This window comes from Streptopelia decaocto, assembly GCF_964273445.1.
Source record: "Streptopelia decaocto genome assembly, chromosome: 2".
Classification (NCBI taxonomy): domain Eukaryota; kingdom Metazoa; phylum Chordata; class Aves; order Columbiformes; family Columbidae; genus Streptopelia; species Streptopelia decaocto.
Window position 1 is genome coordinate 78576641 of NC_138655.1, and position 26149 is coordinate 78602789.

General features: G+C 40.3%; 1 protein-coding gene across 1 annotated transcript in view; it reads left to right on the top strand.

Moving 5' to 3' along the window:
* Nucleotides 1-329: 329 nt before the first annotated feature.
* The window catches only part of FBXL7 (F-box and leucine rich repeat protein 7), a 187000-nt gene continuing 161180 nt past the window's right edge, over nt 330-26149 (top strand). The window contains exon 1 of the mRNA XM_082045106.1: nt 330-944. Within this exon, the coding sequence (XP_081901232.1) occupies nt 908-944 (37 nt within the window). The 5' untranslated portion in view covers nt 330-907. The remainder of the gene's footprint in view (nt 945-26149) is intronic.

A 26149-nucleotide genomic window follows, 5' to 3' on the forward strand; every position in this document is an offset into this window, starting at 1 on the left:
CCGTCGGCAGGACAGCCGGGCAAACAGCTTCCCAGCCCGCCCTGGATAGTTCTCTCCGAGCTGTGCTGCACAGTCCCCCCTGCAGTCTCCGCTGCTTTCACGGTGGGATTCGGGGGAGCCCGACAAACCCTCCGGTGGGGGCACGGCCGGGGGGCGAGCTGAGGAAGGCCGGAGGGCTGGGGCAGAGCCCCGTAAGGAGAAGGGTAGGAAAGCGGGACCGAGCGCTGTGTCTTTAAAGGCCGGGGCTGGCACTCGGCTCCATCCTCCGTCCGTCCCTCCCTCTCTACCTCTCCCCGGCCCGGCGGTGCTGGGCGCCGGGAGGAGGCGCTTGCCGCTAACAAAAGTCTGAGGCGGCCGCTCTCCCTTTTCTCCCTCCCCGGGCAACAAGTGGCTGGCGGCGCCTTCCCGGGGGAGGCAGCAGCAGCGGGGCTGCGAGGAGAAGGAAGGCGGAGCGGCTCAGAAGTACCGGAGGAGCCCCAGCGGCGGCCGCGGGGTGGTGGAGCCTGCGCTTGGGCGGCTGTCCGGCCCGTCCCGCTTGTGGATTATAACTGGAGGCGCCTCCCCTACCCGGGCACCCCGGCTGGAAATCGGGGCGGGGAAGGCGCCCTGATACATTGATTTTTTTTTTTATTATTATTTCTTTTTTTCTTTTTTTTTTTTTTTCTTTTTTTTTTTTTTTTTCTTTTGAGGGGGGAAGGGAGGGTGTCGGCCACCCGAGAAGAAGCGGAGGAAGTTGCAGGGCTGTTTCGGACATGTCGCCGTGAAGACTCAGGGGTTCCCACACCCCCTTCACCACCACCACCACCACACCCAAGCCCCGCTCCCCCATCCGCGGCCGCTCGGCGCCCCGCGGTAGAGATGCTGCGCGGCGGGGTGGGGAGGCGGCGGCGAGCATGAAGCCGGCAGGATGGGCGCGAACAATGGCAAGCAGTACGGCAGCGAGGGTGAGTCGGGGGTAAAAGAGGGGTGTTGCGGCAGCAGCGGGGTCGCTCCGGTTCAGGGGGATGGCGTCCGGGCGAGAGACTTCGCGGAGAGGGGACCCCACCGCGGAGTCTCTGGGCCGGGCGCACCCCCAACCCGGGCCGGGGAGACCATCGCCGGGAACCAGGACACGGCCTTCGGGCGCTGAGAGCCCTAAAATACCCTTACTTATGTTTCCTTTTTAATGATAGGTGGGAGGTAACTGTTTCAATTCATGATGTAGGGGCAGTGGTGTGGCTGAAAATGTGGAGGCAGCTCAGGAGTGACGGCAGCGTAGCTTTGCTAAAAACTTTCAGAGCACTCTTTGTAACCCTTTTCTGCTTGTCTTTTTATCTCAGGATCCTTATATTATGCAGTATGGTATATGACTGCTTCCTGTCTGAACAGAAAAAAAAAAATAACCCCAGGAAAGGGGGGGAGAGTTAATGTTCTCCAGCTGTTATCCATAGATTGTACTCCTGCAATTTCACTTCAGTGAAACTTTAGTGGGTTTGGTTTTAGATACACAGGGCCTGATTCATTCTTGTGGAAACCTATTAGTCTCGCTGGAGTTGCATCAGGGATGACTTTCAGCTGCTTTGCTGCTGGTGTGAAGGGCTACTGGAACAGTCAGCTGGTGTCAGGCAAACCAATGGCAAGTACAGAAAGCTTGTCTTCCTGCCAGCTAGTTCTAAGCTGCTTTAACTTTTTGCTGTCTTGTAAATGTCTTGCCCTTATGGTATTTGGGCAACTATATAAGATATATGTCTTCCCCTCATAGTATTGTGCAACTATATAGGATCACTACATTTCTCCCCCCACCCTGTGGTGTGTTGTTTTTTTGTGGTGGTGTATTTTTTTGTTTGTTTGGTTGTTTTTTTGGAGGGTTTGGGGGTGGAGCAAGGGAGATAGTACTACGATCTGCTTGATTCTTTGGGAGTCCAGAAGGTGACGGCCAAACAATACACCTCTCTCATCCAAAATATGCATGAAGATTGTGAAAAGGAAGGGGGAAAACCGCTGCTTCTTGAACAGATTCTGCAGTTCTTTTCGTTTATTGCCAAATTAGCTCCGCTGTTGGAAGAGTTGAAGAAGTCAGAAGCTCTAAGCTAAAGATTTTCTCAATATCGCGGGGTTTTGCTCACGTGATAGCATCACTAGAATAACTTCTGCATAAATGATGTGAACCTGGAAGTTGCAGTCAAAGACACTTTGGATTTCTCATGAGAGAGGAAATTTTATTTTGTCCCCGGAGTTGAAAGGGTCAGTGTTTTTAGTTCTGGTCACTTGCAGAAATCATATTGCTGAGGGGTGTTTAGTGTGACGGTAGAAAGGCATGGCTGCATCCCTGAGCTTTCCTACCAGTTCCAAAGAATGCTTGCTTCAATTAATGTACAATTTTGTGGGAGGAATGTGGTGAATGCTGAGTCTTCTGCAGCCCGTGGTGAAATGGAAGAGAGCTTTACTGTTGCAGAGCTACCTGGTAGGAACTGTAAGGAAGATTCGTGCAGTGAGGATGTTATTAATTAATTCCCTTTTCCTCCATTTAGAATGGAGGCTGGATCCTGGGAATGAAGACTACATGTAGCAGATTAATCTTCAGAGTACAGGCTATTACCTGGGTTGCGAAGTAGGTAATGGTTTAAAAGTAAAATAAAATACATTCAAAAAATCCACAAACTCCATGGTTAAAACTTGGATCTTTCAATTTAGGTAACTTGTCCCATGCATCATAAGTGTGCTTATAGCTCTGGGTTCCTTGGCAGCTTCTATGCATCATTGATTACTACAAAACTTAGAGAAGGTCATTTGCCACTTTCTTTCTGGGTGATGCAGAGAAGAACAAACTTAACCTGACAGACTGAGGACTTTTTTCGTAAGCTTCTGGGGCTTTTGGTGATTTTGACAACTGAACTGCTGAATTGTAATAAAGTTGCTTTTTAGTAGGATGTGATTGTGATCCCGAGTGGAGGGTAGCACTCTGAGGGAATGCCCCATTGGTGTGTTCTTTAAAGCAACCTGAATACCTGGGTTGAGGTTCATCAAGTGGCATCTGTTAGTTATTAATAGCTAGGTGATATACAGCTTTCAGCATGGTGGGCTTTGTGAGGTGACGTGCTATGGTATGCCATTTTAGGGATGGAGAAAAGTACCTGTGTTAGCTGAATTTCTTCTGTTTTCTCATTTGCTGCTTGCTCTCTTAGGTGAGATTTCTGAGACACAACTGCAAATGGTTTTTAAAATGGCTGTTGTTTTTCCTGGAGCCTTCCCACCTGCTGTGAAACTGCAGAACATCAGGAATTTGACTAAATTTCTTCTCATCTCAGAGCTGAAGGGATACATTAGGGCAAGGAGAACTCCTGCTCCAGAGATGTCTTCTAGCTCACTAGATAACCTTTATTACTAGGAAATTACGTTTTCCGTGGATTGTTACATTATTGCACTTCTCATTTCTAGGCAATGTTTTGAAATCCACATGTACACCTTGTATGTAATAATCTCAGGCAACTGTCCAAGTGTTTGTGACTAATAACATAACCTACGCTGTGCTGCCTTTATTTATTTGTTTGCTTGTCCAAGGCTCTATTGAATAGAATTTTATTGGAAGCTACAACTGCCATGTTATGATGGACAGGAGAGTTTGAGGAGTCTAAATCAGTTTGTTTACAGAGTCTGGTGAATAATCCCTGGCACCTTTGAGTAGGTATTTTCCACAAATTTAATTTTCTAAGGCTAAAACTGGCTCTGAATGAAGCTTAAATATGAATAAAACTGCTTATTTGAAAAATCGTGTCATGCAGATGGGATAGGAACACACCACTTTAAAAAAAAATAGAAGCATAACATACTAAATTTTGTGTACAGTAGTTTACCTCTTTTTATAATAAAAAAAAATTATCAATTACAAGTTTATTATCTTGGTTTTCAGTTGGCCTTTTAAAATGTTTTTGTAAGTAAGATGATTTCTGAAAGCTTGTTTACCCCCAAAATTATGGAGCTTGATGTCAGGCTTATCACAGTGTGTGGTAGATTCTGACTGAAGTGCTCAAGGCTGAAGTTAGTCTTTCTGAATGTGTTCCAGCAGTTGTGTTTGAATAGCACAACTGAAGCTAACAGATCACTGGGGCAAGAAATCCATTTGATCCTGAAGCCGTTCTTAGAAGGCTTCTGTCTGTGCACTGGAAGTGTATTGTCAGTTACCTTAGGAATAATGCTTATTGTTGTCCTTTGCTTTCTTGCAATAAGGATAAATTATTTACCTTTCTGTCATTGATTTTCAAATGAGAGGAGGCAAGCCTACCTTGTTTCTGATAGCAGAAGTAGCAGCCTTTTGTCATGGAAGCTGTCAAAAATCAGGGGTTCGTTCAAGGACCTTTGTCAAAATGCATTGCTGAAATGCTTTGCAACTTTTGAGTTGATTAGGCACCTGGGCAGCTGCTGTTTGTACTTTGCACACCATTTCTGTAGCAGTTCTGAGCAGAATAATCTCATGTGCTGGGCACGAGGCTTGGCTGGGGCTGGCCATTGAGCCTGCTCTTGGAGTGGGGAGCAGCTGACATCTGTCTGATTTCTTTGGGAAAAGGTGACTGAATGCTGTCCCTCTTACCACCTGAGACAATTTTGCATCCACAAGGGGAGGACTTAAAAATCCCAGGCTTCTGTTTTGTAAGGAAATTTGCATTGTGACATGAGTTGGAGGAGAAATCTATGTTTTTACAAATGAAAGAAAGCTGTGGCACTGACATGGAATGGCCACTTTGCAAAATATCCATAACTTTTTGATTCTTGTCTTCTTCCTAAGTGACCTCTTCATTAAATTGTGAAACCTGAGAACCAGCCAAATTTGAGAGCAGCCTAATAATGGTACATTTTGACAATACCAATGCTCAGACCTTAAGAAGGGGTGTATTTTTAATGAGTTGGCTATCCAGATTGCTGTAGTTGTTGATAAAACTTCCTTTGGGTATCTCCTGCGCATTCTGCTTCTGAAAGCTGGTCTAGAGAGGGTTGGTAACAGAGTGCAGCAGCTCTGGTTGACCAGCTAAAAAGTATCGTGAAAGACTCGATATAACACAGGAGCTTGGTGCTGTGTAGAGCAAAGGATGGCAAGGGAGAAATAGATGAAATGGCAGCTTAGGCAAGGAAATCAACAACCTTCCTAAATCACAATCCTTAGTGCTAAACTGATTTCTTTTTTTTTCTATCTGAATATTTAATTTGGGAAGATTTAAATAGAAACTCTTTGGGAATATCTTAACTCAGTTCTGGTTTTGAGGACATACCTTCTCCAAACTTTTATTTGTGGCATTTTCAATTCACAAACCACTTGAAGGGAGAATTCCTGTGCAGGTCCCAGTGTCCTGCTAATGTAACTGCCAGAGCAGAAACCTGCCTATGTCATGGGATAGAGTTGCCAAAAGCACAGGCAACATGGTTCAAAAAGGTGGCTGTAACAATGTCGTGTGAGCTGGTGTACAGTAGCTGAAGCTTTCTTGGGGGTTGCTGGACTGTAGCACTGTGGTGAAATTGGTCAGTCTGTTCGTTGTGGAGTACGTTACTTTCTTAAATCTCTCCCTTCAGCAGGGGGAAATGGTTAAGTCTGCTTTACAGACCTAAGGTTTCATGCTCGTGTCCCCTTTCTCAAAGGTGCTGTTGAATGCAATAACTCCTTGTGAGTGCTGCCTTAAATTTCAAACCAGATAGCTGCTAATTCTGTGATGGCAAATATTCTTACACACAAGAAATCACATATAGAAACCTTAAATCCAAAAGTTCTGTTATTCAGGACCGATAGACTTTTGCATGTGTTAGGATTTGTTTCACCACAAAATGCTGGTAGATTACCTTCACATACAATGCTTATGTCAGATGTGAAAACCAGTATGACATGGTGGTCTTGCAGTAGTGAAACGCTATTAGTGATGGGTAAGCTATTCTGTTTGAAGAGTTAAATCATAATCATTTACCAATGGTTTTTACCAGTTGTTAGAATCTGTGGTGGCTCACAAGATATTTTAAAGAGGGTAAGGGAATGGGAAAGAAAGTACATTAGCTTGTACTGAATTATGTAATTACAAAATTGTGATATCCCCTCTTCCCCCAAGGTATCTTCTCTGTGTACTGTGTCTTCAGTAGCAAGGACAGAGTTTTTGATTCTGATTTTTTAAATTTTTTTTTCCTGCCCCATGAGATCCTCAGAGTCTGAAGAGTCTCTTCAAGTTAGGCACTAAATGACTCCTAGACTGTGCAGTTTTTCCCGTTTTGTTTTTATGTCTATGTTTTGTTGCATTTACATGTTACTATCTGATGTGTTAAACATGAAGTTTAACATAAAACTCTTACTGCTGTCTTGCTTACTGTTCTGATCTTTTTCTAGGTGATTTTTGGGGATATATATCTTCCTGCTTTTGTAGGAGTGTTTTGTTGTTGTTGTTTGTTGTTGTTGGTTGTTTGGTTTTTTTTTGTTTATTTTTCTGTCATTGTTGTTCTAGTTTGGCTAACCTTCTCTCACATTCCTCCGCAGTGCATAATAGCTTCAATTGAATCTTAAGACCCTCCATAGGACTACTGTAAATATTATTGTGCAGCTCAATTGCACTTTTTTTGTTGCACTTACTTATGCAATCGTGTTCTGCTTTCTGGTGCTTGGCCAGGGTTGGTTCTTGCATTTTACCTGTAGCTGGGTTTCACTCTCTCGGCTAATGTATTAGGAGTCCAGAGCTTGCCCCTCCTAGTCCTTCTTTTACCTGCTCCTCACAGGAAGGAAATATTGCTTTGGTAACTTTCCTAAACTGAAACTGTATTTGTGTTTTCTTGAAACAAAGTCCATCTGCCAAACTGGACTTCATAAAATCCAATCTGAAGCTGACACTGTATCACTCCTTGTAGAAAAATATCAACATGTATTCAGAACTGGGTGCATGGTTTTAAGTCTAAACTGCCAATCCCCAAATCCTCCCTAGGAAACTTTGTTTCCTAGCATTTTCAGTCCTTTGGCTACTTCGGGATTCCTCACTTGTGTGAACAATTCCTAACTAGGAATTGGTTTGCTTCTTTGTGGGTCTTGTTTGTCTTAGGAAAGTGATTGGCAAAAGGCAGTGGATGACATTTGAAGGCTGAAATGCATGAGTGGTTTATTTTTGCTCTCTGTGTTCTAGTCAGCTATGTCTGTATTCTTTAATACAGGACATGTGATTTATTAAAATAGGGCAACTATTTCATTAAGAAGTAAAAACCTTCAAAACTTGAAAAATGGGTGGTGGCCTGTCAGTAGAACATGTTCCTTGTTCATAAGGAAAAGAAACATGCTGCATTTTCCAGGAATATGAATGTAGAAGTTGTGACTGGACAGACATGCTGTGGGATTTGATTGCTCAAGTAGCATTTAGATTGGGTACTAGCAGCATTGTAGCTATCTTGGGAGGGAAAAGCGATTAGTTCTGTCTGATCACGTCCCTTGTTTAGTTCCAAGTCTACCTACATGCACTCTAGCATTGACAACACATTTAGGACAGTTTTATGTGAGACTTCCTTGGAGGAGTTGAAGGGTAGTGAAGGTGCTATCATCATCATCTTGATGTTGTGTTGTAGGTCATTAAAGAAGTCGCCATTATCCTAGATCACACCTCCTACATACTTGCTGTTGTGGTGTCTGTATCTGTCTCCATACAGAAGGAGAATTCAGCAGAGACTGTGCCCATTCTTTTCAAGAAGTTAATAAGGTCTGCATATTGACCCAAGTAAAGGTGTTTACACCAGAAACATCTAAAGCAAAACCAAACAGGACTAAACCATGCTGATCAGAGGAATGGTCTCATCTATGTTCTCTATGGAGGTGTGAAGAAGTGCTCTTGTGATTGTGTTGCACAGACTGAACTGTAGGAAAGCATGGAATAGCCACAGTTTCAAGTACTGCCTCAAAGAAAAGCCTTGAGTTGGCCATGTTTGAACAGACATTTAAGGAAAAGGCTCCAACTCTGTGCCAGTATCTAAACCCAGAAAAAGTAATTTCTTGGCAAACTAGGTCTGTTCACCCTACATGCTTTTGTGAATTCTGCCTTAAACAAGCAAATGGGTGGAAAAAAAAAAATGCTGGTCTCCCTTTCCCACCAGGTTGAATTCCTTGTTGTAAGACTACTTGTTAATAGGAATAGATAACACACATCTGTATTTATTTGAACTGGGTAATTACTGTAGGCATCTACATGGAATTGGGAATCTTTTTCCTTCCTGTCCTCAACAGCACTGTTTGCTGAAAATGCAGCCCTACGTTTCATGTATGTGCATGGGAATCTATTGGCATATCAGTTACTGCTCTGATTTTGGTAGATCTTTGCTCAGTGGGGAGGGTTTGTTCTCTAACACATCCACTTTCAGAAAGATGAAAATGCATAACACACAGCAACTTGCATTTAGAAAGAGGTGCCATAGTGGCTTTCTTGAGCTGAAGAGTCATTTAGTTAGACTAGTGCTGCCATCATATCCCTGCTTTAGCAGTGTGCATAGTAGCACAGTACTTACTTAACCTGTTGCTCTGTATTGCAGGCAGGCTGTGTTACCAAACCCTTCCAAAGACCCTTCCTGGAGTAAAGAGAGAAACAGGAAACTCTCTTTCATGCCCATGTTTTGAATCAGGAAATTCCTGTCTACAGTACATGCATTTGTCACATCAACATCTTAAATCATGTGACGCTTTTCTTTCTCAGGGATTTGTGTACAAATGTGCATAATAGCTGCAGGAATACTGTACTGAAGTCTTCTCAAACAGCATACTGGTTTGGAAGAAGGTGTTTTAATGCTCTTGTCAGTGAATCTAATTTCCTTCTTTGTTTCTTAAATATGCTAATGAAACTTGCAGATATTATAAAAAGAGTAGTTATAAGGTCAGATGTCTTTTGTTTTTTAAGAAATAAAATAAAAAGAAGAAACCAGAAACACTGGCATAATCTGAATTATAGTTAACTAGGAAAAAAACCCTTTTGATCAAGAGTCACACGGGCTTTTGTTTGACAGTGAAAAGAAAATTTTGATCAAGTCTAGTTGTCACATTACAAGTGTCACCTTGTCAGCTCATGGGGAGCCAGATTTTTGTTGCTTGTATGCCTGCATGCATTTAAGGCTGTGATACGATTTTGTTGCCAGATTGCATGCAATTGTCTTTCTGTGTAAGTGTGACTGCATGGGCTAGAGTAACTTGAAAGTTTGTTGTTTTTTTTTTTTTTTTTGTGTGTGTGTGTGTTTTGTTGTTGTTTTGTTTGTTTTTTGTTTATTTTTGTTTGTTTTGTTTTTCCTTAAATTGTATCATAATTACTTAAAAAACTAGTATTTCATTTATATCCTATCCTGAAGAGATAGTAAAGCTATTGTGGGAACAGATGAACAGAAAGTGCCTGTACTTGAGAGTTTCTTATGGTGCTCATGGATTTTATCATGAAATATACTGTTCTTTTGTCACTAGTGCAATGATGGTAGTACTTAAGCTAGCTCACCACTGGAGTGCAAGACAAAAGGCAACAGCTGGTCATCACCAACAGAAGTACTGAACAGATCATCTTTTCTGTAGTACCTAGTAAAACATATTTCTGTTCTCCATATTCCATTTGCCTTTTCTCTGACAGTTTATGAGGAAGTTGCTTGTGGTATTAACATAACTTTTTTTTAAAACTAAGATGATGGAAACAATAAGCTATTGCTGAAATATGTGGTGAAAATTGTTGATATTATACTACTATGACTCATGCATTTAGAATTTTTGGAACTTCAGAATTTACTAAAAGAGGTATAAATAAAAGCCTCAGAGCAGAAGGATTTCAATTCCAGTTAGTCATGCTAGCATTAAGTTGAAACTAACAATATGCTCTTGTATGTCAAGAAGATCTAGTAGCTGACCTTCCTCCTTGAGTTCATGTTTGATAGTGCTCTTTTGTAGCCAGCAAGCTTGAAGGTCTTCATCTGGCTTTAGCAGGGTTTGAGGACATAGGTGTTCTCACTGCAGAGCCTCTTGCTGAAGAATTGGTCTCTTGGTGTGGAATACTAGATTGCTAGTACAGTACAGACAGTAAAATTACATTATGAAATTTTCCAGTCAGCTCCTGGCCATATTGTGATGTTTACTTAAGAACTTGAAGTACACAAACCCACAGATTGGCAGTGACATATCTGAAGATGTCTAATCCAACTGGCTGCTCAAAACAGACTAGAAAAGAGCAGGTTGCCTAGAAGCACATGCAGTCAGATTTTCAAGCACCTCCAAAGATGGAAACATTACAACATCCCTGGACAGCCTATTCCAGTGCTTAGTCACCTGTAGGTCTGAAAACAAAACGAATAAAAGCTTTATTATGTTTAAGTGGAAGTGCTTGTATTTCAGTTTGTGCTCATTCCCTCTTGTCTGTTCACTGGCTCTCATTGAGAAGAGCCTGGCTCTGTCTTCTTTACTCCACTCTTTCTTCTCTTCGGCTATTTATACAGGTTGATAAGATTCTCCCTGACCCCTTTCTTCTCCAGGGTAAACTGTCCTGGATCTCGTGTGTCAGATACTCCGATCCCTTAATCATATTTGTGGTTCTTTGCTGCTGTCTCTCCAATGTGTCCTTGTGTCTCTTATACTGAGGAGCCCAGAACTGGACACAGCACTCCAGATGTGGCCTCACTGGTGCTGAGTAGAGGGGAAGGATCACCTCTCTCAATCTGATAGCAATGCTTCCTGCCAGTAATGCAGGCTGGGATGCAGTTGACCTTCTCTGCTGGGAAGCCACATTGCTGGCTCATGTTCAACTTGATGTCCACAGAACCTCCAGGTTCTTTTCTGCTGAGTTGCTTTCCAGTTGGTTATATCCAGGTGCAAGACTCTGCATTTCCTTCTGTTGAATTGTCTTCCTGAGGCTCTTGTTGGCCCATTTGTCATCCTGTTGAGGTCCATCTGAATGGCGTCACCTCTTTGGTGCTGATCACAACAACTTGAGCCTGGCAGGTTAGTCAGTTTTCAGTTTGTCTTACTGTTCATTCAGCTAGTCTGTACTTCATCAGCTTGTCTGTGAAGGTGCTATGGGAAGCAGAGTTGGAAAGTCTTTCTGAAGTCAGGATACAACACATCTTCTGTACTATGCTCATCCAGTAAGCCAGTCATTTCATTATCGATGTCTGTCAGGTTGGTGAGGCATGACTTCCACTTATAAATCCACACTAATGAATACCGACTGCTTTCTTGGCTTAGAAATATTTTCCAGGAAACTCTGTCACTTTTTCTGGATTGAGGTGAGGCTGACCAGTCTGTGGCTCCCTCAATTGTTCTCTCTGCATTTCTTAAAGATAGGGGTGATTTTTGCTTTTGTCCAGTCCTCAAGAACCTCTCCTGATTGCCATGAGCTTTCTCAGATAATTGAGAGTAACCTTGCCATGGCATTGGCCACATCACTAAGCCCTCAGAAGTGCATTCCATGAGGTTGCATGGATTTGTGTCTGTCCAGTTTGTTTAAATATTCCCTAACTTGATCCTCCTATACTTCTACTAGCTACTTACTTTTGCAGAAGGTATTACCAGGCTTCCTGGAGCAATGAAGTTCAACTGCAGCAAGTTACGGCAAGTGTTAATGTTGTCTTACAGTAGTCGAGTATCTTTAAACAGTGCTCTGTAAACTTGTGTCTGTGGTTGGTTTGGAATTTTTCAGCTATAATTTATTTTTACCTTGTATTAGTAAGGTTAAAATAAATTCTTATTTTCCATTGTATAAAGAAACTCTCAATGACTATGCTTTCTCTTGGCAGAGAACAGATAAAATAGAAAATCCTCATAAGAGTTGTGGTGGTAGAATCTGCCTCTAGTTGTTTTTTTGTTGCTGTTTCTGGCAGCATAAATATTCTGTTCTTTTGTGAAAAACTTCTTCAATGGAGTTTTGCTTGTTCAAGAAGAAACAGTTAGCCCAAGATCACATTTTCTTTTCCCCTCCTAGAAAATGAAGATAGATACTTCATTTAGTGAAGAAGTTATGTTTGTATTAATCATGGTAGGAAATAATTTCTGCAGTATTCAAGTTGATGTAGCCATTACTAGTAAACGTACTTTACCGTAGTCTATATTCTGCTGGTGTAAAGATTTGCTTCTTTCCACGTATTCTAGAATTGCATCAGAAAGGATTTACATCCCTTACTTAATTTATGGTGCAAGGGGTAGGTTAATATTCAAGATTACAAGAAACAGCTTATTTTTCATAAGTGAAATAATGAAATATGATTGCCTTAAATTTTCTTCTGAAAAAAAACCCCAATCATTACCAGATGACATGGTTAATTTTTAATGCTCTGAAGTGCTAGTGGATCCTTTTCAATTTAGACTCTTGTGTTTAAAACTAAAACCATGTACAACACAATATGTTTGGGGTATTGCTACGTCTTACACTACTGTGTAATGGAATTTACATTTTGGTTTTAGTACCAAAAAGCCACCTTTCAGGTTAGTTCATCTGTTAACATTGTCTATTCCTTGAACTTTTGTTCTGTGTGGCAGAAGGGAAAACTTTCTAGAAAGACTGAAGGTTAAATGCTGAATGACATAATCAAATGTATGAAAGATACTTGGATCAGAACTATATCCACAAAGCTTGAATTCAAACAGAAGATTTTAGGGGTGACTTTTAGAAAAGTTTTTCTTTCCACTTGTAGGTATAGACCATACAGCATAGCCTGGTATGGAGTTTTCTTTGGAATTCATTAGGCATGAGCAGAATATTTTGCTTATGTCTTCATTTCTCTTGGGAAATTTTTGCTCTTTATTACTCTGTGGGTGTATGTTTTGTTGCACTGTGTGGTTGACTTTATGGAGAAACATGAATGCTTGTTGTGGGTATTTATTTCTCTTGCCAGGAACTGCTGTAACAAAGCTGAATGTGAGACTTCCTCTCCCTCAAACAATTACTAATTTTCCCTTGCTTTGGGTCTGGTTTCAAGAGGCTCTATGTGAGAGAGCTTTTCTCCTATCTGAGAAATTATCCAACTGTGAATGGGCTTGCAGCTTATCAAGTGGTAGCATAGGAATTGTAAGGGGAAGAGTTAGCTTCTGTTTGATTGTCCAGGAGTTTATTGCCTAAAGGATTGTGTTTTGATTTAGGGCTTTGATCATGGTATCATTTGTTTCTTGCTATCGAAGTATGTAGTATGTCAAGCTGTATTTCTGACTCTGAGAGATGAAGTGGAATGACTTCCCAGCATCTTAACAGTGACACACGTTTCTCTAGTTGTGGGTCAGGTAACAAAGTGTAATTGAACCACCCCATCATTTACCATTTTTAAGCACAGCGGGAAATGCTGGCAGCAGGAGTTGGACCCAAGTGAATGTTGCAGGCCTGTTCCTTTCTCAGTTTCCTGCCTTTATGTTGCCAGGCCTCGTTTTCCACAGAAAATAAATTCATGTCCTGCTGTGGATAAGATCTCCTCCTACCCTTGTCCCCACCATGTCCTTCACTGAAGTGTAGGGTTTCTCCATTAAGTCCCTACATGAGCAAAAACATTCCTAGAAAGTGAAGTTTGGCTTCCACAGGATTAGAATCTAAACCAGAACAAGTCTAGTTGGACACAGGCACCTTTCAAGCAGCAGAGTTGGCTGTTAGTGGTTGTGTGGTTTGTTTGTTTGTGTCTTTTAAGCACCAATGAATCCTACCCATGTTTTCCTCAGTTTTTCTAGTTGAGGTATCAGCGCCTGGCTGAAAGGAATGTGGTAGGTAGAACACACAGCCTGGTCTTTTAGTGAGCTGAGTCATACTGATAACTGCATTGTTTCTAACACCAGCCAGCCGTGGTATTGAGGAAATGTAAGACAAATTGTGAAACAGTCTGAAAATTTAGGAGGTATTTTTGAGCCAAGGCCTGGTCTCTAACTATGCCCTTGAAAGAAGAGGAATCCTCAGCCAATATTTCTTTGAACCTGTAGGTCCTGGCTTATGTGTAGCAAGTAGAGTGTGGACAAAATTCCCATAAAATCGGTAGAACTCATTCTTCTAAGTTCTGCTTTGTCAGTTTAACAAATCCTATATTTACCAAGGGCTGAAAGTGGCGGTACTTGAGCACTGGCAGCCTTGTGAGGAGAGCCCTCAAATCTGCTGGGTCATACCCAAAAGCAAGAGTTTTGTATGAGATGATTCCTTTAGCTCAAATGGTAAATCTTCCAGTAGGTAGCATTCTCCAGAAATAATAAACACAGTCTGGTACAAAAACTCTCAAGCTCACCTATTAGTATGTAGTAATCTAGCCCTGTAGTTCTAGATGGCTGATGAGGGCACCTGTTCTATGTACCCAGGTGAGGCAAGGCAGGATGGAGAAGCAGGTGGTGTCTCTGGAGTTCCTCGGTATTTCACAAATTTTTAACTAGTAGGCAGCATGACCACACTTAAACAAGTGTGCTGTGTTTTATTTTCAGTTTCACAAGCCAAATCTACTTTTGGTCTTTGTGTTTGTAACGTAGCAATTTTTGAAGTGCAGGATGAGCAATATGAGAGCTCAAGAGCAAATGCAAAGATTTCTCAGGGTTTTCATGGATTTCTAATCCACTTTGATTTAGCATATTCTGTGGGAACTGGATAACGGTGTGATGTTGCTCTGTAATACCTTTGCACTCAGCTTTTTCCAACTGTCCCTTAAGCTTTCAGCAATTCCTTCCATTTCTCTAGAACTTTACCTTTCCACAGGCGGAAGAAGTATACGTAATTTCTTCTTCATAGTTCTTGCAGGTGCTGTACTTCACCTGTCTGGGATTTGATCTATTTGAGGTTCTGTAGTGTCCAATGAAAGATCTTTTTGTTATGAGCAACAACTGCTGCTAGCCTCTTTCCAACCTCATAGGTTTGGACGTGTTGCCAATACAGATTATTGCTACTTAAATCAACTAGGGTTGTAGGAGAATCGGGGACTGCTCTTCAGTTGATAGCAGTGAATGTCAGAACTAAGACTTAGAAAACTGTTTCACCTCCTCTGCCCCACTTTACAAATAGTAGTTAGTCTGAGTCAATTTAAAGATTATTCCTTCCCAGTGCTTATTACAACTTCAACAGATTTGACCATACAAGGTTTCAGAAAAAGTTGTGTGTAATATCAACCACATATCCTAGTGTCTTGAGTCTCATAGCTGAAAGCACAGAGAGATACACCTGCAATGGAAAGGAGTGTGCATGTAGAAGATTAAGAGAAAAAAACCCAAATCTGTCCTGGACCATACAAGAGATCTTTATGAGGTTCCCAGTAGGAACTTCTCTTAAATTAATAAAAATTTCCTTTGAAACAGCATCTTACAGATAGCTGGTCAGTCTGTTTCACTAATGAATAATCTAGTGAACTGAGATGTTCCTGGTTTTAATTATGTGTGTCTGATTAGCAAATTACATTTTGTTCTCTGTTATTACCTTCTACATCAATATCAAAATCAAGTTTGTTTCAGTTTTGAGAAAAGTACCTTATATCGTGATATGGCTGAGCCTATTGCCTCTGGAACAGGAGCTACTGCTTTTTAAAAATGGATATTTTTTTAAAATAAGGAGTTAATCTATTTTTTTTAATCATGTTTCATGATGGAGACATGAAAAGGTGTGCGGGTGTTTTTTTGTTTTTATTTTTTTTAGAAAAAAAGGGGAAAAACCAAACTAACCAAAACAAAGCAAACAACAAAACTAAACAGGAATGCAAAACAAAATGAAAACCAAACCAAAACAACAACAACAAAACAAGGGGGAAACAAACAAACAAATAAAACCCAAACCCAACAACAACAGCAAAACCACCAAAACCATAATATGGTAATTCTTATGTTTAGGTTTTGAGTATGCCTGCCAGACAGCTGGAGTCCTATGTTAGTGTTATCAGGACTACAACAGGAGTAATGAGTTTTGGATTTCTTCAAAGCTGTATCATGAGAATAGAAATACCTGAACAATACAATTATTTAGGAAACTGGCCTTAAAATTTTAACTTCTGTAAGGTCAAGGTATATAATGAAGATATTGTGTATTCACACTATGCAGTGTTGTTGATATTCTGGTCTTTTAGTTTAACAGTGTAGCATCTTCAATAAAACCACATTCACAACTTGTTTCAAACCCCTATTTCTTCTTAGTATGTGCTAAGTTAATGGAACTTCTAAAATTTTAAGCTCTAGAATTCCAGTAAGAATCCTCAAAGTAGTTTTCAATCTGGTTCCAGTAAAATGGCTTTGAAGAGTTAAGGCTGAAAATATGATTTCCAATGTTCTGTGATCAGCACTGACATTTGTGATCTAAAATGGATGGCTTATTTCTGAAATACTTCATTGAGTAATGGAAAGGTATTATTATTATTATTATTATTATTATTATTATTATTATTATTATTACATTTTTTTAATTAAAATGCAATATTCTGATAGGGACTGTCAAATGTACTAAGTTGTGCCTTAAGGAAAAATGTAAACAACCCAGCGCAAGTGATGTGAGACTGAAATTTGTGAAGACTGGAAACCACACTTACTGATGAAATCTATCAAGGGAAAGTGCAGAGTCCTGCATGTGGGCAGGAACAACCCCAGGTTCCAGTATAGGTTGGGAAATTACATATTAGAGAGCAGTGTAGGGGAAAGGGACCTGGGGGTCCTGGTGGACAACAGGATGACCATGAGCCAGCACTGTGCCCTTGTGGCCAGGAAGGCCAATGGCATCCTGGGGTGTATTACAAGGGGGGTGGTTAGTAGGTCGAGAGAGGTTCTCCTTCCCCTCTACTCTGCCCTGGTGAGACCACATCTGGAATATTGTGTCCAGTTCTGGGCCCCTCAGTTCAAGAAGGACAAGGAACTGCTGGAGAGAGTCCAGCATAGGGCAACAAAGATGATGGAGTGAAGCACCTCCCTTAAGAAGAAAGGCTGAGGGAGCTGGGTCTCTTTAGTTTGGAGAAGAGGAGACTGAGGGGTGACCTTATTAATGCTTATAAATATATAAAGGGTGAGTGCCACGAGGACGGAGCCAGGCTCTTCTCGGTGGCAAACAATGATAGGACAAGGGGTAATGGGATCAAGCTGGAACACAAAAGGTTCCACTTAAATTTGAGAAGAAACTTCTTCTCAGTGAGGGTGACAGAGCACTGGAACAGGCTGCCCAGGGAGGTTGTGGAGTCTCCTTCTCTGGAGACATTCAAAACCTGCCTGGACATGTTCCTGTGCGACCTCACCTAGGCGTTCCTGCTCCAGCAGGGGGATTGGACTAGATGATCTTTTGAGGTCCCTTCCAATCCCAAACATACTGTGATACTTTCCTTGAGACTGTGTAGCCAACATCAGTTACACAAAAAGTCATTAAATCCTGGTTATCTTCTGAAATGCATCAGCTGAGTTCTGATAATTGTAGTTGCGAGCAAACCAGAAACCAACTAACTGCGTTTTCATACACAGTTTACCATAGTGTTTTTGTAACTTCAGCAGAGAAGGAAAGGAAAAAATATGCCCCTAACTTCTTTATTTGAGGCTGAGAAATGAAGAAACTGTGTCAAAATGCGTATGCTTTAGCAGGTGCATGAATACTAACAATACTAACACTAATGCTTTGTGTTAATATGTACTAATGTACTACTGCATAGAATTGACCATATGAAATGTGACATCCCTAGTGTGTGGTGTGTTGGTTTTTTTTTTTTTTTTGGGCTATCACCTTCAGAAAGTTGGGGAATTAAAATTTGTTTATTTGTGTAATATATTCTTAGTTTGCTACTCTTCTGGTGGAGATGAGACATCAGGTGCAATAATCTGGGCATTCCCTTGGGACTGTTTGGTGGGGTGTTTTGTGATGGAGGAGACGGGGGGATGTTGCACCTGAGCGGTGGCAGAGTAACTCCTGTAAAGTGGAGCTGTGCAATTGTAAGTTCTGTGCACTTAAACAAAATTGTTGCTGCCTTCCATTTACTACAGGACTGAATTTTCTATTTCTCAAGAGGTAAAAACAGCTACAGTGGCTTAATATTTTCTTTCCCTGTTGATCGTAGCCCAAGATACCTCAAGGATCTGACAAGTCAGTCCTTCATTGCTTCCTAAGTTGGGAGGAGTGTCATTGGTTTGATTTTTCTTGCAAATTGACTCTTTACAGTAGATATAAGAAAACTTGGCTGAAGAGATTGCATCTGTTCACAGAATCACAGAATGTTGTGAGCAATAAATGGGCAACTCTTCCTTTCTTATATTTTGTAGTTGCTTTGCCACTTATATGAAGATTTATTCCGACATGTAATGGATTTACAGTTAGATATGTTGTGCAGATAGATAACACCTTTTAAATGAGTGACACAAAGGCTTTCAAAAGTATTTTAGAAGAAAACTTGCCACTTCAATTACTTCCTATGCTATCTTGCCATGTGAACTGCTACAAAGCTCTGCGACAATGTTAGAACAGTTAAGATTAGTTAAGAAAAATGTTCTAGTTTTTCCAGGTAGGCCTTTGAATGTTTGAATTAAGTTAAAAAAGAATAGGTAAGGAATCAATCCAGAAGCTGCCAAAGGAATTTAAATTTGTGATGTTGGGTCAATCTGGTGTTATTCCTTCAAGAGCTGCCTCTCAGATTCTCTCCACATCTGAAAGCAAAGTTCAATGTAGGATCAGTCTGGATTTGCTTTATTGTGTTCTGAGAGATGGACATCACTGGTTGTCTCTGATTCTCTGATCCTTGGATTCACCATTAATCCAGTTGCCTGCTGCACTCTTGTACAGCCTGACAACAGTTCCTCATAGTTCACTGACTGTCTTCAAAGTAGATAAAAGCTTGGGTATGCTCCCATGTGGTGATAGTTGGCTGGTGCTACTTGACTCTTTGCAGCCCAGGTAGTGTGGGGGTTTTTTTTGTGTTGTTTGTTTGTTTTTTTAAATTTTTTATATTTTTTTTTTCTGCACTGGTGTAGTTCAGACTCTTCTTTTGCTTAATGACACAACTGCTTCTTCAAAGGAGTACAAGTATTTCTCCTCTGCTGAGTAATTCGAGGAGAAGTGTGGGAGAGTGGGCACTGCAAGTGTTTGTGTTGTTTTGAAAATGCTTCTTGGGATTCAGACAAAAAGTAATGTCTGGAATATTTCTGTTTATTGTTCATGAGAGGCACAGGAACTAAAAAAAAAAAAAAAAAGGCCAACTAAATTACAGCAGCCAGCAAACTCCTCTGAAGCAAAGGGAAATTTAGGAGTGACAGAGCTGGGCCTTGCTGCCCACTGGGTCTCTGTTGTATGTTTCTCATAAATCTAGTGACAGAACTGGACCAAGGCTCCTTCATTGCAGAAAAGCAGAGAGGGAAACGAAACCAGAGGTACAGAGCCAGATTATCAAGTGGAAAAGGAAGAAACTTCTCCTCTTCTATCCCAAAATCTCCTAACTCTATAGGTGAGTTCTCAAGTAGGTTCCAGAGCTGCGGACAAGTTTGTCAGCAGATTTTCTTCCTCTTTAACTTCGTAGATTTCCTCTTGCTACTTGGAGCTGCACATGGTAGTGGAGGGTGTGAAGGACAAATAATCTGTCAAAGTGTGAGGAAATTGATGTAAAATACTGGGTGATCCTGTACTGCCTCAACTAATTGGGAATCTCCAGGCTTGGCAAAACTTCATTTATGTTGCCCTAAAGATAAATGACCTGCCAGCTTTGCAAGTCCTCTCCCTTCAAGGCAAAGTAGTTTGCATTTTCTGCCTTCTGTTTTCTTGCAGCCAAAAGTGTCCAATCCTTAGGTTAAACAGATGCATGAAAAAAAATATATAAAATTTAAATCTGGGCATTTAGCCAAAGTAAACAGACTGAAGTAGCTGCTTCTTTGAATGTTTAATGACAATAAAATGAATTGTTGCAAAGTAGTTTATGCCTCATTTGTAGCAAAGTACCACTTTTATCTTAGAATGTTGTTTGCACATGTGTGATGTAAAAATACTATTTAGACTCGAATGTCTTTATTTTTGGTTTATACTAACCTGAAATGGTGATTGATTCCTTGGGATTCATTAATGTGCTTTCTGCTAACCCAAAACATGTACTTGACCTGTGAGAGTCTGCTGCTGTGGGACTACTTGTCTTCCTCTCTAACACGTGGGCATCTGAGTGTTCGTCCTTCAGAGCAGCACCTTTTTGTATGGCTTTCTGTCAGGGACACACCCTGTGTGTTGTGCTGTAGTATTTCTGTCATGGAGCTTAATACTAATTCTTTGCTCTTATCCTATGAAATGTTGTGTATTGACTGCAGATGATGCTCATTTTTCAAGGCTGAGAGCTCAGGGTTTGTGTAGTGATTGTATGTGTGTCCAATGATTAATGATTTAAATTAAAATCTTAATGGCAGTTATCAACAGTTGCAGCAGTAGAATTTGGAAGAGAAGGGCTGTATGGGCAAGGTTGCTCACTGTAAAGGCGTTCCTGGAAGTACCTTTGCATAGAGCCTGAAATACACAGGCTGGCTGGAATAAGGGATCCTCATAGCCTGGTATCCTATCCTCACTAACTCTTGTTGAATCCTGAAGAAAGAATAACAGAAACTGTAATATATATATATATATATATATATATATTTCTTTTTAATTATTATTATTATTTTTTTAAAGTGTATAACAGAGAGCAGGAACGAGAGATAAGTGGGTGTGCTTTTCTTATTACATCTTCACTGTTCCTTATTTGAAATACCACAATTCTTCTGAGTACTATAGTCAGCAGAAGTGAAAAGCTGCAGTGATATTTTGTGCTTTAAAATTAAATCCTGCAAATTTTGGTCAAGCATCGCTATAGTTATCTGAAAAATGTTTGTTTCTGACACCTTGTGGTTGAGCCCCAGAGCAGCAGCAGTATGAGAAATGTCATTAGAGAGGGTGAGTCTATTTTCCTTGTTGTATAATGCTGCTTTTATAGCTCTGCTCCAAAAGTGCAACATTGTGTGACAACGTATTAACCTACTTGTGTGAAGATGCTAAAACTAATTGAAGCTTCAGGAATTTGCGTTGAACTATGAAGGATCACTCAAGAGTTCTGGAAATTCAGTTTTGTTACATGTATAGTACATCCCTAACTATTGGATTTATGGACCATAAGAAATAAAGCTGCCTTTTTCCAAGCTTTTTATTTTTCCTGCATAAGCATTTTTATTGTTCATCTGGTTTCAATAGCTCTCAATAAGGGATGGGTTTTATAAAACATTTTTACAGTAAAAGCTTTGAAACGTATCATTGCCTGAGTTCATGTAATCCTGGCATATTTTCTTCTCGAAGGCTTTGCTTGTATCTCATGGGACTGCTGTAGCTTCACGCCCTGGCTTGAACTTGATGGGTCCGACTGGGGCAACTTTCACTGAGAGTGACTCTGTCTGAAAGTCTAAGCCTCTGTTTCCATGCAGAAGGTATTCTTGTGAAAGCTAATCTGTCAGACAGGTACAGCTCTAAGCCCTCTTAGTTTTAGTCTGGCATTTTCAAATGTAGTCTGTAATGGTTTCCTCAGATTAGGTAAAGCAGAATATCTGTTTATGGCTGTTATAATTGTCTAAACTGAGATCCTCATCCATGTAGAAGCTTTGCATGGGGAAGAAATGTTGTTGCTAATGGACACTCCTTCTTCAGCAAAAGCTTCTAAAGTTGATCTGGCCTGCGAATTTCAAATCAGTTGTGCAGAATTCCTTTATGGACTTGAAGCCATTCCAGGAATTTAAGAACAACAGGACTGCCAGGCCTATGTTTCCTCCTTGGTAAGGATAGAAGACAGGCAAATGAACACATTTACTATCTGTGATTATTGGCTGAATCTCGCAAAATGCAGATTTTTGTAGCTTGATAACAGTTGTGACTCAAAGCTACATATCTTGCATGTCTCTGTTTTTAATTATCTAACCATGCTTAGGCTTGCTTTTCCTCAATACTGGTTTTTGTCTGGTGAGCATTTCCTGTAATACAGAACTAAAAAGTGTTTTGGAGTTCTTTCCCATCACAAGGCGGGATGCTCCATATCTAAGCAAATGCCTGGTAGTAATGGCTTTTTTTTTTTTTATTTTATTCTATAGGTCATATTTCTTTTTAGACGTAACAAGGACTGTTGCTCCCTCTTGGACTATACTCTTAAATGAAGAATGCTAAGAACTCTAAATATTTTAGGTACTTTACTAAAAGCTGCATACTGTCAATATCTGCTGCTCTTCTCCAAGGAACACTCTTGTTACTGGCCTGTTTGTTCGTGCGTTGTGTCTACTGGCAGGACCAGCTCCTGGTAGCTGGATGTCAGATGCTCACAGGCATGTCAACATGGCTCTGCTTCCCACATTGGGGAATCTATGTTAATGCTCTGGGTTAAACAGAGCAGCTGGGACCTGGAAACACTGACTGCCCTGGCCATCCCCATCTTAAGTTAGCAAACAGCTGTAAAAGGTGATTCAAACTGAGGGAAACTTGTTCTGCAGGAGTGTAAGTTGAGAGGAAACTAAGGCCTGAGGAGTTTCTTGATCTACCAGTGTTGAATTTTAGGTGTACTGTTGATCATGTAATTTTGGAAATACAGAAGCAATACAATGACTTTTTAGTTAAATGTCAGATCTTTATTAAAAGCTAAAGTATTTGTATTATTTATCAGTCATTGATTGATTCATATAAAAATAAAGTTTTAATAAAAATGTGTGGGAATTGTCAAGATAAGTTCCAACAATGTAATAGTAATATGTGATTCTCTGTACGCAAATCAAAAATAGTTATGAACCATACAGAAAATGATAGCCTAAGCAGATATAACAGTGTATTCCTAGTGTGGGTAGGTCTGCAGAAATCTTTCCAAGCCAGTATTCAGACTTTCTGCCATTAGAAAATAAAGGCAAATATTTTGGTTTTTTTTTAATAGTAAATCACATAAATTCTTTGTGTTTTCTGCTTAGTTGTGCCTTCTGCTAAAGGGTCCCTGCGCTGAGGCTTGCTTTTTGTCATGATTTGCCTGTTCATATTCTTGTTCAAATAATCTCCAGCAGGGAAAGCTTAAACAGTCTATCTAGGCTATTTAAGATCTCTACTACTTGAGCTAACAGCAGTCTGTGTCATTATTGATGATTTGCTTATTCAGTTGCACAACTGACCAACACATCAAATATTGACAGTAATAATGATTGCCCTTCTTTTTTTAATAAAGTTTTGCCTGAAGATTGGGATAGTGATATGGGTAACCATGTGGATTCCAGAGAGCTCTAGCTTATTAGTACATTTTTCCAAAGCAGGTCTGCTAGGCAGTCAGAATAGTTACAAGGAACATTTAGCATTCATTGTGACAGTTTTCACTTCTACATGTGTCCTCGAGTAGCTTTTAATGGGAGTGGTCTTGCAGAGGCTATGTGGACTGTGAAGTGTTTATGATGCTAATTCTCACAATCATTAAGTCTGGCTAAAAATTACTATCTTGCATTAATGAAACTGATGGAACCTTTGACATGAAAGAAAAATAAGCATATAAATTCTTTATTTTGAAAATAAAATTTGTCAATGGAATGCAAAGAGCCGTTGTAACTGCTTCTGAGTGGGTTTGGAAACCTGGTGGGGAATGCCCGACATCAAGCATACACTAATCCACTATGAAGTCAGATTGCAGTTAGAATTTTCAATGTTTCTTTAAGAATTGTGACTCAAATATAAGTAGTAATTGACAGAATATAGATATACTGTGAGGCACCCAAGCAATGCATATAATTTACTAGCACATATATAGTTACATAATTTTTTTGATGAAAAGGGGTCGAAAGGAGAAATTTCCTGAGGTGTGATCTGACCTCTCTACCTTGCTGGCCCCGAGTGGTATAAGGTTTTGTATGAGCAAATGTCTTTCCTGTTTTAATTCAGCTGTGCTCTGTCTTGCATGCCTGCCACAGTACTTCTCTCTATTCCAGATGCAGCAAGTTGGTAGCGGCCTTTGGAAACACGTTCCAGAAGCCTCGTCTAAAATGTGGGTGTATGGAAACAGGTGTTTGCTCAAGGTCATCAAGACTCCCATTGCCTCTTGCTTAGGTAGAATGGAAATTACTGGCTTAGTTGCTGTCAATACAGTCAGTATTGGTCTCATACAGATGGAGACAAATAATCTGCTGTTATTAATCTTGACAGTAGAAATTGCATTCACAATGCCTACCAGCTTTGAAAGTGTTTTTAATTGTGTTTTGAAAGTACTGCAGTCATATGAATTTTGACAGCCTTTAGGTAGATGGATTTTCGTGGAGAATTTTAGTCACCATTTTTTTTAAAATGTCTGTCTATTCAGAGTTGACTGTGCGTGCAAGAACTTAATCTTACATGTCACATGAAATTAAATCTGAAATTTGGTGTTTGCTACTGTGTCCTATAGAAATCCAGTCTTGGCATGAGAACAACATATAATACCATACTGCAGCTATTGTATAGAGAAAATAAACTTTTAAAAGGTTCCCAATTCCCATAAATTTTTGTTTGAAGATGCAATGTGCTTGAAAAGACAGTCCAACCTCATATCTTCACTGTAAGATACTTCATCTGGAAACTGTTCAAGTTAATGGGTTCTCATGGCCAAACATACAAAGATTTTCATATATTTGGAGCACTATAGTGTTTGTATACTGTCAAGTATTCTTGAAACATGCATTAGGCTATTTCAGTTATGTTAGCTGCAGGTCTTATTGCTGTTATTGATTTGTTTGTGGTTGTATGGTTGTGAGTTTTTTTGTGAGTGCTTAGCTTTCAATTTTTTACATGTGTAAGTATGAACCTTATTTGATTAACTTAGAAGTTCCAGTTCATTCTTTTTGTGGTTTGACCATAAATCAGCCCTACAAGTCTTCACTAGACCTTGTCTTCTTGGTGGTAACTGTTACCTTTTAAAATTTACTTTATTTATTTATTTTTTTTTTTTAAAGATTGAATTGAAAGAAGTTTAGTGAAGGGAGAGGAGACCTTTGAATGGATCTGTCATGCATTCAGTGTCTTCTGTTTCTCTACAAATGTCAAAGAAAGCTGCCATTACATTGAACATTATGCTTTTGTTTTTGTCAAGCTGAATTTCAGTATAAAATTATATCAAAACCAAACCTACATCAGTTTTAGTTCCTTAATTAAAGGAAGCTCTTGCCTTAGGTTGTTTATGTGTAATGCTTATTTCAGAAAGGGAATGAGTCTACTAAAGGATAGTGTCTTTTCTGCTGGCCAGTATCTGCAGGTTCACTGCAGCTCTCTGCTGCCTCATCCCCTTTTCCCCTGCCACCAGTAGTCCTTGCAAACCCGGCTCCTTGGGGGAGCTATTATCCTATCAGTGTGCAAGTGCTGCTGCTGTGGAGGTCTGAATTTTCTCAAGTAGTGAGGCCAGCCTGTGCAGATCTTGCCTGTCACAGGCCTTTCAAGGGCCTAAGGAAACAAAATTCACGCACAGTTTGTCTGTGTAACCCTTCATCCCTTTTCCAGAATCCCCCTTCCTGCTTGGGCTGGTAATCCTCTGTTGCAGAGGACCCAAGATCTCTTTACTAGAGGGTAACAACCGGCAAAGAAAACAAAATTGTACAGCAGCAGTTTTCTGGTAGCCTCTTGAGTTGGGGAGCAGATGGTGGTGACTGAGTCAAGAAGGGAGAAATTAAGTACTAAATGGGAAATAATTGATTCAGGTAAATAGCCTGATTTTAATCTTCTCCAGTACTGTGCGTTTCTGAAAGTGAGAGGATCAAGCACAAGAGTTAAATACGAACTTGTGCAAGAAACGTTTTCTTGGCAAGGGTGGGTTGTTTCTATTTGAAATGTAAGACAATTGATTACATCTACTGCATTCACCTTGCCCTTGTAGATTCAATTAAATCCTCTGATACATTTTCCTGCTGGGGAAAAATAAAAGGGGGGGGATTGAAACGAGACTTCTCTTTGAGTGAACAAAAGGTTGGCTGATGTCAAGATTATAATAGGGTGTTTTCAAGAGCGAGTTACAACAGCTGAGTTGTTACTCGTGGTGTTCCCTCAGAGGTCTGTCTTGACTAGCATTTTCATTATTGACTTAGAACTAGATGAGCTCCAGCAATTTGTGAATTACAACAGGAAACATCCCTGCTGCAAAAGGACTATGCCATACAACAGTGAAAGAGCTTTGTGGGGTGGAAATGTAGATGTGGCACAAACCCAGTGGTGCAAAATACCAAGTAGTGCAGGGAGGAGGAGACCATTACTGTAAAATTTTTAGTGGGCATCTCATTGATGTGAAGCAGCTAAAAGGAGGT